Source organism: Pyxicephalus adspersus, chromosome 3 (assembly GCF_032062135.1).
Source record: "Pyxicephalus adspersus chromosome 3, UCB_Pads_2.0, whole genome shotgun sequence".
Classification (NCBI taxonomy): Eukaryota; Metazoa; Chordata; class Amphibia; order Anura; family Pyxicephalidae; genus Pyxicephalus; species Pyxicephalus adspersus.
This window is the reverse complement of record NC_092860.1, coordinates 109,046,133-109,061,217: the sequence shown is the minus strand read 5'-3', so window position 1 is coordinate 109,061,217 and position 15,085 is coordinate 109,046,133. Positions and strand designations below refer to the sequence as shown.

Genomic DNA, 15,085 nt, shown 5'->3' with positions numbered 1-15,085 from the left:
CTACAGAAATACAAAGCAGGAATAATATATTAGTCTAATTTCCTTTATGGTTTAAGTTATGAAAAATCTCAGTCATTAATATAACATTTCCAAAAGACATGTTTTTACATACCTCAGGAAAATATCAGTCAGACAATTAATGCCTGATAATGTTATGGAAATTATGATGTATGATATAATAATTATGATGGTATGAAATTACTCTCATTGTTATATGCATTAGTTTTGTGTTGTATCTAAAAGCAAAATTGTATCTAAATTCAAAACGACATTATTTTAAGGTTTTGGATAGAGTGGAGAAGGATTAGAGCTTCTATTAGGTATTACTACCACCAAAGGCTTCTTGGAGAAATGTCTTCGCTTCCTGTCTGGTATAATGTATTTACATATATATTCTTTTTTTTTTTAACTGTGAGCAAGCTCTTTATTACAGATGGGACAGACTATGTCTCTTTTACAAAAAACAAAGTTACCTGTCTGTACACATCTTTATAATGTACACTAAACTGTGCATGTGATCTGGCATAGATGGATACTGTAATACATCATATCAGCCTGGCCATCAAGATATCCCTGATATCCCCTACCTGTCCCAAGAAACCACCAATTATGAATGCTGCAGCCATATTTATCCATCCTTCCCACCGCTCCTCTTTTGCTTCCTCTCTTTGTAGTTTTCTTCATTGGCTTACATTTACCCTTGGCATCAAATTTAAGCTCCTGTGCTTTGCTTTCAAATTCCTCCACAGTTCTACTCATCTCCTACCTTTCTGACCTTGCAGAAAAATATTCCCCTGGCCGCTATCTTTGCTCCTCCAATGACCTACTAATGATTCCTCACTCATAACCTCGTCACATGCACAACTCCAAGACTATTCTAGAGCTGCCCCGACTCCCTGAAATATTCAGGTAGCTCCTACTTTCTGCTCATTTAAAGCTCTTAAAAGCCCATCTTTTCAAACTCACCTACCTGTCTTCTTCTTAAGACTCTCACTACCTCCCACCATTCCATATCCCCCTCCTATTGTGTGATACTTCCCCCACCTCTTAGATTGTAAGCTCTTTTAGGTAGGGTCCTCTCCTCCTGAGTCATTGTTTGTATCTGTCTGTCATGTGCACCCCCTATTTATTGTACAGCACTGAGTAATATGTTGGTGCTATATAAGTACTGTTATTATTATTATTATTATTATTATATTGTTAATATTATTAGTAGCTGTGCTTTATTAAAGCCGAAACTTACAGGAATTAATAATATGTAATGCATTGTGTGTGCAGCGGTCAGGAGGTATGGAACAAACCCCACCCAAACACACATTTCCTCTCCAAACCCATATTCTTCCCAAGCAAAATTCCCCCTTACTTTCCAGGAAAAATCTTCCTTCTTTGTTTGCCTGTCCATTCCTACAAACCTTACAAACCTTAATCTCACTCAAAAAAAGCTCAATTCACCACCAACTCAAATCTCGCCCCCTAAAATCCAATTCTACCCTCCCGGCATAAAACTTCATCCCCCACATCACATGATTGCTCTTTTTTAGTACAAGTCCCCTAACAAAGTTTAATGCCCCGCTTTACTAATTTCCACTCACTGACTCCCACCATACAAATACAAAATTCAAATGCATTGTGGCAAGTGAGGTTTGTGCCACTAATACATCAGAAGCAAGGAGTAGCCGAGAATAGTAGTCTAGTGAGGACAATAGTGGGCAGTCTCTATGGTGGCAACTGGGACACCTATTAGAAGATTCAGAAGAAGAGGTATTCTCCTGCAGTGAATACCAATTTCACTGCTTTAGTAATATGCATTTTTGTGTGTTAACAAGCATTCTACAGGGCCAATGAAATGAATGGCAAATGCACAAAAGATGTTTATATTGACTTGTTGTGTATATTTATCACATCTGCTGCTTGCAAATTTGCTATTTTTAAATGTTTCTCCCACTCTTGAATAATACAGGAAATGCTTACTAATGCATACCTAAAATGTGAAGAAATGCTTTAAAATTATGAGTAAAACACATATGAAATGTGCAGTGTAGGAGTACATGTGTGTGGATAGGAGTCCTTCCTTATGCTCTGCACAATGCCTGTTTCCACAAAAATGCAAACAGTAAAAAAACAGAATTATGTTAAATAAAAAGTCCACCTTCCACATACTCATCTGAAGTTGCAGAACCTGCATGAAGAGTCCATTGATACATTCACCCACCACTGGGAAAAGGAGGTGTAGTTGACTGCAATCATGGCAGCCTATCTATGTGAATGTGAGTAGAATGGGGTTTGATTGCTGGGATAGGAGGGTTGTATGTATAGTCACTTGTTTATCTCTTTAGACAGAATTGACAAGTAGGAAGTGTATAGTTCTCAAGAATGGGTCTATGATAATAAGGGTATGAATAATATGGTTATGGTTAAGCTTAACGCTAGGCAGGTATAAAAGACCCAAATGAATACAGCTATATGTTTTTTTTTTTTAAACTGAGTATTTGAAGCCATTACTTTTTTAAATGTAGTAGTTGCATGTTTTAATGTATGCCTTTTGCTTGCAGCTTCCACTATTCTACACTGCCTGGCCAAAAAAAGATACACACTTTAATATTTAATTGGACTAGCTTTGATTACAGTATGCATTTGCCATGGTATCATTTCAATAAGCATATGCAATGTCACAACATTTATTTCTATCCAGAGTTGCATTACTTTTTATTCAGGACCTTATATTGATGGACTGTTGCTTAAAGTCTTCTCTAGCACATTGCAAAGATTCCCAATGGGGTTAAGGTCTGGACTAAATATTAACACATTCCCTCTGAATCCTTTTTCACAGTTCGAGCCCCATCAATCCAGGCACTGCTATCAATGAATATGCCCATACCATCAGGGAAAAAAAAAACTGGTCATTCAATATATTCAGGTAGTCAGCTGACCTCATTTTTTTGAAGCACATAACATTGCTAAATCTGGACCTGACCAACTGAATCAACTCCAGATAATAACACTGCCCCCCAAAGGCTTGGGGACATTTTTTGGCCAGTGTATTGCAATCTCATTCTCTTGAGTTTCCATTTACTGGTGGCTACAGTGCTTCTGATAGTCTCCTGGAGCCCTACCATATCCAGCTTTATGCAAGTGCTCCTACTCCCATCAGGTTATTTTTTACTGTCTGTACCCCACTGGGAAGATCTTCCCTCACTTCCAATTCTGGACACACTGCAGAAAACTACAGCACGGGATACAGGCTTTCTGTCTCAATATACTCCAAAACAAGTTTTCATTACATCCCAACTTCCCTCTGCCCCACAATTTCCCGGTAGGCCCTCTGTAATACATTTTTACTTTTTTTTCTTTTGCAGAATTTTTTGCCTTTTTCATGACCCCTTGCATTTCTGGGAGTTGGCTGACTGTACATCTGTACTGTACATCGTTAAACAATGAAAGGACCAAAGTAGAGTGGACACAGCGGGATATTAGGTCAATATTTTAGTGAGGGATGGTTGATTTAGAGTTTACAAGATTGCTTCATCTGATTGCTGGTTCTCTATACCTATTCTATTATACTAATTTCTTATGTTGTTTCCTCAAAAGGCTGCAACAACAGGCCATGATTTCTGAGTATGAAGGATCGAGCTATCTTCCATTCGAATATTTGATAATAGATCCAACTCCCCTCGTTATATACATACCATCAACAAATGAATAATATAGATTGGGCTCTCAAAAATGACTAGTGCTTCTGTTGCAGCTTGTGTTCCCAAGGCTATTAGACTGTGACAGTGAAAAAACAGTATCAACCAATAAAAAATAGGACTATCTCCAAATGTATTCGCTTTGCATGAAAAATATTTTCCATAAAAGTTTTTAAAGAAATATGCTGTTTCTGATTTTAGTATTGAATGCCCTCTTTTTCATGTTCATCCAGAGCTCTGTATTATAGAGCGTGTTTTATAGAGTTTGCCATAAAGTATAATTAGAGCAAGCTTAATTTAGAATAAATTAACAGTTGACTCCCAAGTGTGTTCTCTGTTTTAAGGACATGCTAATTGTTAGATATTGTCTTGGGAATCGTTTGCATTCATCTGCTAAAAAACACTTTTCTTAGAGACCAACAAAAAAAATGTATAAGATTAGGAAACAGCAAATTATGTTTGATGAAAAAATAGAGCTTTAATATACTTGGAGAATGAAGCTCAGATAACATAGTATAAATTTGTGCTTTCATAGTTTTAATAAATTAGATTTTTATCTACATTTAGAATTCATAACTGAATGCTTTGTGATTTTTTTCAACCAAAATTACACTTATCACAAAGTGCAAAAAAGTCTACATTTGCTAAGTTTCTTTTAACACTACCCTCTGCTTGAAAAAGTATTGTCATTGATCAACAATGGTGCTATAGTATTTGGGTAGAAGGTGTACTATTGTTACTATTGGTACAGCTGTACTAATGTTCATCTGGACTTGCAGTACTTTGTTGGGCTGGATTGTTTTGCATTCTAGGCCAAGGTTGCTTTTAACTTAACCTAGCCACCTGTTGGAACATTATTGCTTATCTCCCTACTTCTAGATCAGCGGTCACCAACAGGTGGTCCGCGGACCATGTTGGTTACCGCTGATCTAGCAGAGAAAATATTGGTGGTCCGCGGCTCTGGCCCCTGTGCGGGGTCAGGAGAAGGACCCCGCTGGGGGGACGCACCAGCCAAAACTGCGGATCATGTCCCCGTATTTAGATCTGTGATGGGAGAGTGGGCGGGGGTTCTGGCATCATGAAATCACTAAAGGGGAAGTTTCTTTTCCTTTGAGTGACACCCGCCTCTTTGCGGATGCATGGTCCAGACCTGGTAAATTTAGTGGTCCGCCGGTCCGAAAAGGTTGGCAAACAGTGTTCTAGATGACATTTTATTTTTTTATAGGTAAGAACTAGAAAACATGAAAAACACATAGAAACTCCAAGGTATTCATGAGGCAGCCACTACCTAAAACCACAAGCATTACTGAAATAAAAAAAAAATGTTCATTTTTAAATAGGAAAAACTGAAGATTACAGTGTAGCTTTTGAATTTACCAATTATCCAAAACGTAAATAGCCACAAATCAATATAGACAGCAAATTACCTAAATAATTATCAATCTGAGAAAATTAACTCAAGAATTCAACCAAATATAATATAGAATCTATAGAGGTAGCAATATACAACCTGATTGTTAGCAAATTAAGTTCATTTGGATTTTTTCCCTTGCCCCTAAATAGTGTTGCTTGATAGTAAATAGTGTTGCTTGATAGTTGCTTGATAAATCAAGCAATAGTGTTGCTTGATTTATTGAATTGTTCATGAAGATTTTCAGTTTTTTAATAATTTTTTTAATAATAAAAATTAAATTTTTTAATAATAAAAGTTTTTTAATAAAAATTTAAAAAATGATCGCTCAACCAGCTGGAGTTTACTTGATGGATCATGCTAATATAATATTATTATTATTATGTTATGAGCTGAAGAATATAATTGATTTATGAACAGAAGCATCAAATCAGGTTTGTAAATATGTAGCATAGTATAAATAAAGTGAGAAACAATTATAAATCACTTGTACTGCTGTCTGTGCCTTGGATGCTGGAGTTTCACCTTCTCTAAGTAAGTAATTACTTTTAATAAAGCTAATAATTTTTAATAATAGTACAATTTTGTAAATCATTGTTTGGTTTTTGATACTTAGGTGTTTTTAAATGCAAGTTTCATTGACAGAAATTTTAGCTTTTATATTTTTTATCTCATAATTTTATGGCAACTGAAAAACAAACTTTTGGCCTGTAACCCCAGTGTATAACACAGAGAGCCCTAACATGAAATGAAACTCTTCATTTAAACCTAACCCGTAAACTTAACCACTGACTGTAAAATAAAAATTTATACTATCATGATAATAAGTACAATGATATCACAGTGATTAATAGTATCATGGCAATACTAGTGGTAAGATACAATTACCTTGAAATGTAACGTGATAATAACTTTGGTGTCTATTTTACTATGTGCCAAAAAAAAACATGCACTGAAATTAATTCACCGAAATTAAAAAATCTTTCAGATGCTGTTGAAATCTTGGCTGTTGTGATAAACTGATGACACCCTATTGCTACCAAGTGCTGTCGGCTAGAAAAATAAAAATACAATGTATTCTATACTAATTTCTTTAAAGGGTATGATGTTAAAACAGAACTGAAAATTGCTATTACAATAGAGAACAGTTTTTCTAAATGATAAAACCAATTAAACATTTCTTATATACAGAATACTTCTGCTATAACATTTGTTATTTTCATTTGTAGGGTCATAATGTTGATGATTTTTTTTTATTAAGCTTTTATTTTCAAAGTACACTCCTCAAAGGCACTTCGATCACAAAACAAAAATACATAGGCAGAAATGAACATGGCAATTTCAATACATGACATTTTCTTCCATTGTTGGCTTAGATCTTTTTCAGTGATTCAATGCTGATCCATACAGAAAACACCCCAACATTTAAGGCGCTGTCATGTTTAATCAGATAATACAAGTCATTGAATTTCTTAAACAATCATAAATGACAAAGTGAAAAAAAATATCAGACCTTTATGCTCCATAGCAATAAATACTCATTTGTACAGTGCCATTATTTATTTCAATAGCAGACATAGATTTTTGAATATTTAAGGTTGCTTCCATATTTTCATTATTATAAGAGAAAATAAACACTTGAGAATAACAAAGCAAGGAAATTAAGTTTAAATTCAAATGATGAAGTTATGAGCATTGCCTGTTAAGGAGTAGACTTTTAAAAATCCCTACAAATTTTTTTATTTAAATTGTGTCCTTATACTTTGTTATATTTTATGTAGGAAAATAGATTAGTGTTTTGGAAAAAATTTGGCAGTGAAATTAACTTCAAGCTACTTAGGCCTAGTGAAAAGCACCTTTCTTTACTAATATATCTTAAAGCTCATCATGACATCCAGTTGGGAAGCAATTATGTAGAAAGTAGACCATTTATTTTATACAGCATATAATGTATTCTGATGTTATCCCTATTTGGTTCTGAACGCATGTACTTTCTAAAAAATGTATGTTTTTTACCTAGATTTATGGAAGGGCATTCTTTGCAAACTACATAACACTGTATAGGGATACCTTTAAGTACAGCCAGCCATTGGTTTTGTAACATATCCCAATTTATATAACTGCATTTCTGTACCAATATACACAATGTACATGTACATAACAATGCATAACCCAAATATTGTTGTAAGCAGAAAGAGCTAAAATGACAATAGCAAACTTACACAAGAAGTTTCCAAAATGATTTTCGGTCTGTTTTCATACAAAATGAATTAAACTCTTCGAACTGCTGGCAATACTCTTAACTTCACTAAAGTACACACTGACATTGTCTTATTATATATGCTGTATACTGGATTATGTACCAAAACATGTATATCAAATGTTTTTTTTTTTATTTTATTTTTTTTTAGTAAAGATGTGCATTTTTCAGGTTGCGTGTTTTGTAATTTATATACTCTTACACTATATACAGAGTTTAATTTTGTTATGTCTATAAAACATTAAAATATACCTTTACACATGATTCCAAAGCTATTTATATACAGACCTTATGTCTTTTTGACAAAGGAAAAATGTTTTAAATGTATTTTTAGAACGGCAGCCCCAGAAGTGCATGATGACAAACTGCTGAGCAGTGAAATCATTAAAAGAACCAAAATTAGAATAGTATGATAAGAATAGACTTGGATTTGCTCAATCTAGCATTTGGTTGTGTGCATTATAAGAGAGAATCCGTTAAAAAACTACTATATCCATAACATTTCATCACATGCATTTCCAGATTTTATAAACTTGAAACAGATTTCTGGATATCTATATTCTACTTAAATTATTGTACTTTTGTATTGTTACTTTGTTAAAATGTTTACTATATAGAACTATTTATTAGATCATGTGCATGTTCTTTGTGTCCTGTCATTGTGGTATTTGTGTACTACCACTATACCTTTTTAAATCTAGCTCTTTCCTCTGTAGCATTTTGATATTTTGTTCATCTACATCTTCATCTACATCTACATGTAAAACAAGAATTCTCAATGTATTCTTGATTATGAAATGGGTAATTGCAAATTAGGTCAGGTGGTTTAATTATAATAAATTCCTATATAATAACATGGGGCAGAAGTGTCCAACTCGAGTACTCGAGGGTCAGGATCTGTACACACCTTTAGTAGTTTTCTAACAAGCAGCAGTAAATCTAATAAGTATGATTTACAAAGAGTTAGATAATGACTGTTTATACAAAAATCCAGGCCTGAATGTGGCCCTCAACTACTCCAGTTGGTGAATCTTGACATAGATGTTGCATGAATAGTACTGAATTATTCTGTCCATGAAATATCATAGGACAGCTCTGGTAAACTATGTATTACCTGCCATTAATCCGTGACTATGGATTCATACCCAGATTCTAAAATCAACAAGCTTCATGCAATGGAATTTTAATAAGGTATTATCATTCAGGTTTTTTTTCTTAATAAAGTAGATTTTTTTAGCTGGTCAGGGTTGTAGTTATTTACAGGTAATAAATTACTTGTCCATAAATTTTATGTTGGTCTTGGTTGACACCAAACCCAATAAACACACCTAAAACAGCATGTGTTAAGAAAAGACAAATGTCTAAAATGAATTATTTGGCAAAGACAATTGGCATCATTTGTTTGTAGACAAAAATCTTTCTTTAATATAAGTAAACGTATGTGATAATGGGGATGCAGTGCCGTTATTGTTCAGCTTGGACTGGGTCATAGTAAACTAGTTCCTGCATGAAAGGGTCAGAGATTAATGCATAACTCACTCTCCACATTATTATCGGCAGGGCAGTACAGGGACAGACGTTCACCTTTTCATTTAGAAAGAAATGAAAGGGAATAATAGCTGCGGCTCTACAGAAGAGACTTCTATAATAAAGAGTGAAAAGATATGAAATGCACTCACTCCCAAGGGAGCTCATATAGGCAAGCTCAATGTGTACATTATGGTGAGATTAAAAGAGCACAACACACAGAGCTACAAAAATATCTTTATAGTTAGCAATTTATTGTTTTTGAAAATTATTTGGCTTTTAAAAGATAATTGTATGTAATGTTTTTATTTTACAGTTGGCAGTAAATCCAATGCGATGGTCTGCCTTTATTTAAACACAAACAAAAAATATATAGCTACCCTGGACTCTTTTTTTTTATAAGATGAGTTATGTGGAATACCCAGTTGTGCCCCCGTGGACATTGACAAAATGTGGATTAATAAAACTAAATAATCTATAAAAAAATGTATTTTATCTTGCTAAACAGCACAAGTGGTTTAGTTTCACTAAACAACATTCAGTGCAGTGAGAAGAGCCTGATAGATAAATATAATTTACTGTCTTGTAAATAAATAGAGAGAGGAAAAAAGGTTTGCGGCTCTGGGTTGTTGTATAAATACAGATATGTGTATTATATGCTTTTTACATCGATAGTAAATAGTAATACATGAATATAAAATATTTACCGTACCTCTGTCCTGTTAACCATTCACAGGACAAGGGTTCAGCATACTATACATGTAGGCAGCTATTGAAATATCATTACAATATTGTGAAGTTATTTGCCATGCCATGCCGTAAAGTGCTGCATGCTAATCTGACGTGTTTCGCCTCGATGGGCTTCCTCGGGGCTAGGTTTTTCGCGTACTTAACGGTCTGTATGTACATATAGAAATGCAGAGTATAAGAGATACACAACAACATTGTTGTACAGACCGTTAAGTTTGCTAAAAAAAACAGTCCCTGAGGAAGTCCATTGTATGCGTTACGGTCAATTATCTTCACAATATTGTAATGATATTTCAATAGCTGATATTTCAATAGTACATGGAAAGTAATTCCTTCCCCTAAAAAAAAGAAAAAAAAAACTGGCAAATTTCCCGCCTACATACAGATAGAGCTAATAGAAATTAGAATTTCCAACAGGAGACATTAAAGTGCAACATTTCTTAAAAATGGATCAAATTTTTTACGTTTGGAGTTTACTGCTGTGAAAGACCTTCCTAGAATATATGTTTCAGCCCAGCTACCTTTGGTCGAGTTAACATCTTCGATGAAACAGATAGTATACATACATACTTTTTTCACTAGTAATTAGGTTTTCCTGCATTTGGTTCTGTCTTAATCAATAAGCACAAGGAATTCTTCTTACCTGGCCCTTCCCTCCTGTGTATTTCATTCACTGTCAGCCACTGAGAGCATTTACAAGTACTGAATTCTTATAAACAGAGAAGAAAGCTACAGCCAGGATCACTGCATATAGGCAGGCTTAAAGCTCCTTTCTCTTGTAATGGTAGAAGGAAATAGCAGCCCTTCACAGATCCAATGGGCCTGGTTTATTAAAGCTCTCCAAGGCTGAACAAAAGGTACATTTTCCGCAGTAAACCTGGATGATCCAGCATATCTGGAATGGAATTCTTAAAGCCATTTGCTATTTGTTAGCAAATGTTTTCCATCCTGGACTAGATTCATTCCAGTTTTTTCTTGGATCACCCAGGCTCACTTATGAAAGTGTATACTCTCCAGTCTTGGATAGATTTATTAAATCAGGCCCACTGGTGAAGGTTGCATGATGATCCCATGATGGTCCTGCAACTTCAGGCATTAATAGAGCCATAACAGAGGGGCCAAGGGGGAAAGGAGGGGGGGTAAAAGGGATACAGGCAAAGAAAAAAAAGTTTATATTTACTTTATTCTGAACAATGTTTGGCTAGGAACCAATCTCAGCCTGTTACACTATGTAGGGAGATCCCTCAACTAGCAAACTGTACCGTAGTAAAGACCATGAAGGAAGGGTACTAAGCTGCGTCTTAATAATTAAAAAAAAGAAAGTCTATTTGAGTGGTATTGCTCTTTAAAAATCAGGTACAGACAATTAATACTGTGTTCTTAGCAGGCTAACATAATCATCTCCACTGAATGCTATTTAGAGAAGCTACCAATTAATGACCGTTTAATCACTTTTTAGAGATGAAAATATAAAATAAATGCTTAAACTATTAAAAAGGTTTAAAACAAATCTGTTTGAAATTGAAAATAAAAGTAGATAACAGCAATGTAATGTAAACATTTGACCATAATTAACACAATATATATTATTTTCTCATGCCTATTAGTATAAACATTATTCTTTTTTTTATAAATCTTTACCGTGTTATAGCTCTATTGCTGAAGGGTAATATACAATTCATAACACACTCTTAACTCTGTGAATTACAAGTAGAAGTGATCTTAAAAACTGACTGCTCTGCCACTGCAAGTTTTAACTGGTAACCCTTATTACCAAGTGCCCTACAGCAGAAAAATATACTATTACGCACTGCTTACACCATTGTATTTAAAGCTGGAGAGGACACAATTATATATTGTCTGCTCAGTAGCTTATGTTCCAAAAAATACCTTAGGTCTTAAGATGAAGGCAGATTAAAGTATACTAGCTCTGTATTTATAATAAATACCTGAATCTGATTTGATATCACCCTTCTATATTCCCCTGTATAGAGGGGGAGGGGAGGCAGGCATGTCAATTTTAACAGGGAACATGCTACTAGGAAGGAAAATTAGTGTTTGCAGAGGGGTGACCCCATTGGTTTACTGTCCAATTAGCAGGCTGGGGGCATAGAATAATTGGTGTCATCCACCTGGATTTGCTCTGGGATTAGGGAATGCAAATCTCAGAACTAAATGGACAGCTTGTGGTAGCTAAAACAGTTTATAATAAATTAAATGTTAAGCTTTAAGAATTTTTGAAGGCTTACACTGTAGTTGTTTTTTCTTTGTAGCAACCTATATATGTATATACATAAAAAATTATAAATAAACTGTAAATATGGGCACACAGAAATGGTATTTGGAAAATGAAAAACAAAAAACTAGAATTATTTTACAGAATTACAGAAGAGTTTTAAGACATCCTACATATAAGACCTCCTTCTAATTTACAGAGGGGAAATTACGAAATAGCACCCATTTTTCAACCCAAATAGCAACCTATTATTCATCATTAGGTTGTACAGAAGACAGCTTGTAGTCCTAACAACAATAACTTATACGTTCTGTGGAAATGGTAAAATGGTGGGCTGCCATACATATGTATAATTATTATTATGAATATCCATGGGACTATTTTGGCTGACATCCAGTCCATGAATTCAGGACCGAAGAAAAGTTTTGATCAAGAGATCAAGTTCCTAAAAATGATTAGATCCTCCTATGAACCCCATAGAAGTTGTAAATCACCAAACAGACATCTTATTTGAGTAACATTAAATCTGTGTATAGAGGCCATTGTGAAAGTTTATTGTGTCATATAACTAATAGAAAAGCAGTGTTGTATTGTAATGTAGTGATGCAGTGTATTACAGATTTATAAAAGGAAGCCTAATTTATTGAGTCTTGGTCTGTAAAGTGATATGTAAACTGCTGTTGTTGCAGTAAAGGTATCTTGAACATGTATTTTATCTAATTGTCCAACAACATAATATCCTATATGATACCTGCAAGGTAATACATGTATATGTTTCTGCTGTAAACACTTGGTAATTAACTGCATATTAAAGAGTATAAAAATAATTTTAAATTCAGTAGTTTGCTAAGATTATTAAAATGTTATTTACTATAACGAAACACAAAAAACAATTTAAATGGCTTTCTAAAATTACTTTTGAAATAAGAAAGTATTTTGGATTCCAAACATACCAGTCTATACTACCATTTTACCAAATGAAATACTGAGTATGTAAAAGTAGCTACATGAGAATTTGATAATACTATATAATGTAAGGTAATGTGATCAACATAATTTTCCCCACGACTTTTAAAAATTATATTAATTAATTATATGTAAGGGTATGCCTAAGTAAAAAGAAATTAGGCAAATACATGATGCTTCAAAAAAGGGTATCCAAACTTGCCCTGGTGTTAATAGTAAAGCCTATGAAAGAAAACAACACCATGAAATACATTTGCAACAAAACAAAATGTTAGGTATACAATATCCAATACATTTTTTTATAATCTAAATTATGTTTACTTAAGATTGTGTTAGAGGTAATTTACACAGATGATCCATTGGCAGTTCAATGAAGTGATGATCTCCATTCAATATACTAACAAATTACTTTGAAAATAAAGATAATAACAAACATCATTGCCATCATTTGAATCTAAAATCATTTTTAAAGATTAGAATTTTTTTTTTATTACCAGACATGATAATACTGTATTATACAATCTCATTTTCTATAATTTTCATTTCAGCTTAGTAAATGAATATTTGGCTTGGGAAATATGCAAGTAATGTTGTAACCCTTATGCTCCTTTTATAGTAATTTTTTGTAATATACACCCAGAATGGAAGCAATTTATTGAAAAGCCATTTTTCCTTTTTTGAAAATACCAAAAAAAAATATTTTTTTTCATGTTAAATGTTTTATTTTTCTTTTTTTTATCTTATAAAATGTCACATCTTGATGCAGTTGATGTCAAGTGTGCTTAAGTCATATGAATCAAGAAACTAACAACGGTGGCTTCAGAAACTGGTGTGTTGCCTGTACAACGATTTTAGTCTGATTAGATAGATCTTCCAATTCTAGCTATGCATGTCAGTCAAGCGTCGTCTTCAATAGGTGTAGAAAATTGAGCTGTGTTTCTGCTCTATAGTTTTGTTTCCCTTTTTTTATCACCCAAGCCTCCATTTTGTTACTCAAGATGAGATCCATAGGGGCAGATAGATTTCTTGCTCCAAAAAAAGTCTTCAAGATATTGGATGCCTCTTTCACCACGTTGACAAAAAACGCACAAGAAAGACCATTGTGTAAGGCACTCAAAAGGTTCTTATCAATCACGAGAGATCAGTCACACTGACATTCATTCTCATGCCAGGACTCACTGCATGCACTGCTTTTGGAAATTCTGGTGTCAGAACACGTCCATTTTCCCCAGCACTTCCTGTAATTGACAGCCTTGCCTTGTTCCTCATGACATCACTCATGGATATCTTAAAAGTAAAGGGAAAAATAAGATATGTGATATAATGATTACAAATGAATTAAAATGTGTAGTTATGTTTGTATTGAGCATAACATAAATCACAGTTACCAAACACATTCAAAATGGTATTAGGAATGCGACTGAAATGCTATTAGATTAACATTTATATCTGTGAGTATGTATGCTAGAGTTTTACATGCTAGTTAGTAAATACATTGGGGTAAATTTACTAAGGCTAAAAAAAGGCTAAAAAACTGTAGGTGATTTAGGTGCCTGTCCACGCTTTTAAACTAGCTTCCCTCCATAAAAAAGGAAGTTCTGCACTGTTCTGTACATGTCTGGTAGGTAGCTATTGAACTCTTGAGCTCCAGGAGTTGCTACTATCCAATACTTTATTGTGTCTTGTGTAAAGTGACATCCCTCTTGATACCTTTTACATCTTTAATTCTGTAGTAACACAGGGAATGGCTGCAGAAACCACAGTAGCAAGTAAGCAAAGGATATGTCTTCTGGACAAGTTAGCAGGCAAAATATTCTTTTACGAAGGGCAAATGGTGAAAAAGTTTTATAATAGTGACAGGGTTGATTTGGTTGTTGGTTGGTTGAAGAAATCATCTTGCATCATGTGAGAAATGTAATGTGATCTGCAAACGTGCTAACGTAAAAGTTGTAATGAACCAGGTAAAGGCCACATGATGCTTGCAGCACCCAATGTCAATCTTTTACAAACAGTGTGTGTAGGGAGATATTAAGGAGTTCTAGTCCTCAGTAATTGTAACTCATAATTTTCAAAATCAGGAAACATTGTCGGTTAGATCCCTAAGGATTGGTTAATAATCTCACCATCTGTGGCTAAATAACCATGGCAGTCCTCTACCACAAATTTGTATAAACCTTGATGGAACTGTTTCAAGAAAAATAATATATAGGATTTTAACATATAAGTATAATAATATATAAGATATA

General features: G+C 34.0%; 1 protein-coding gene across 3 annotated transcripts in view; it reads right to left on the bottom strand.

Annotated features, from left to right (window-relative positions):
- Nucleotides 1–6,524: 6,524 nt before the first annotated feature.
- Nucleotides 6,525–15,085, bottom strand: part of GRIA2 (glutamate ionotropic receptor AMPA type subunit 2) — a 96,808-nt gene continuing 88,247 nt past the window's right edge. For all 3 annotated transcript variants that reach the window (XM_072405973.1, XM_072405971.1, XM_072405970.1), the window contains one exon: nt 6,525–14,126. In XM_072405973.1, the coding sequence (XP_072262074.1) occupies nt 13,971–14,126 (156 nt within the window). In that variant the 3' untranslated portion in view covers nt 6,525–13,970. The remainder of the gene's footprint in view (nt 14,127–15,085) is intronic.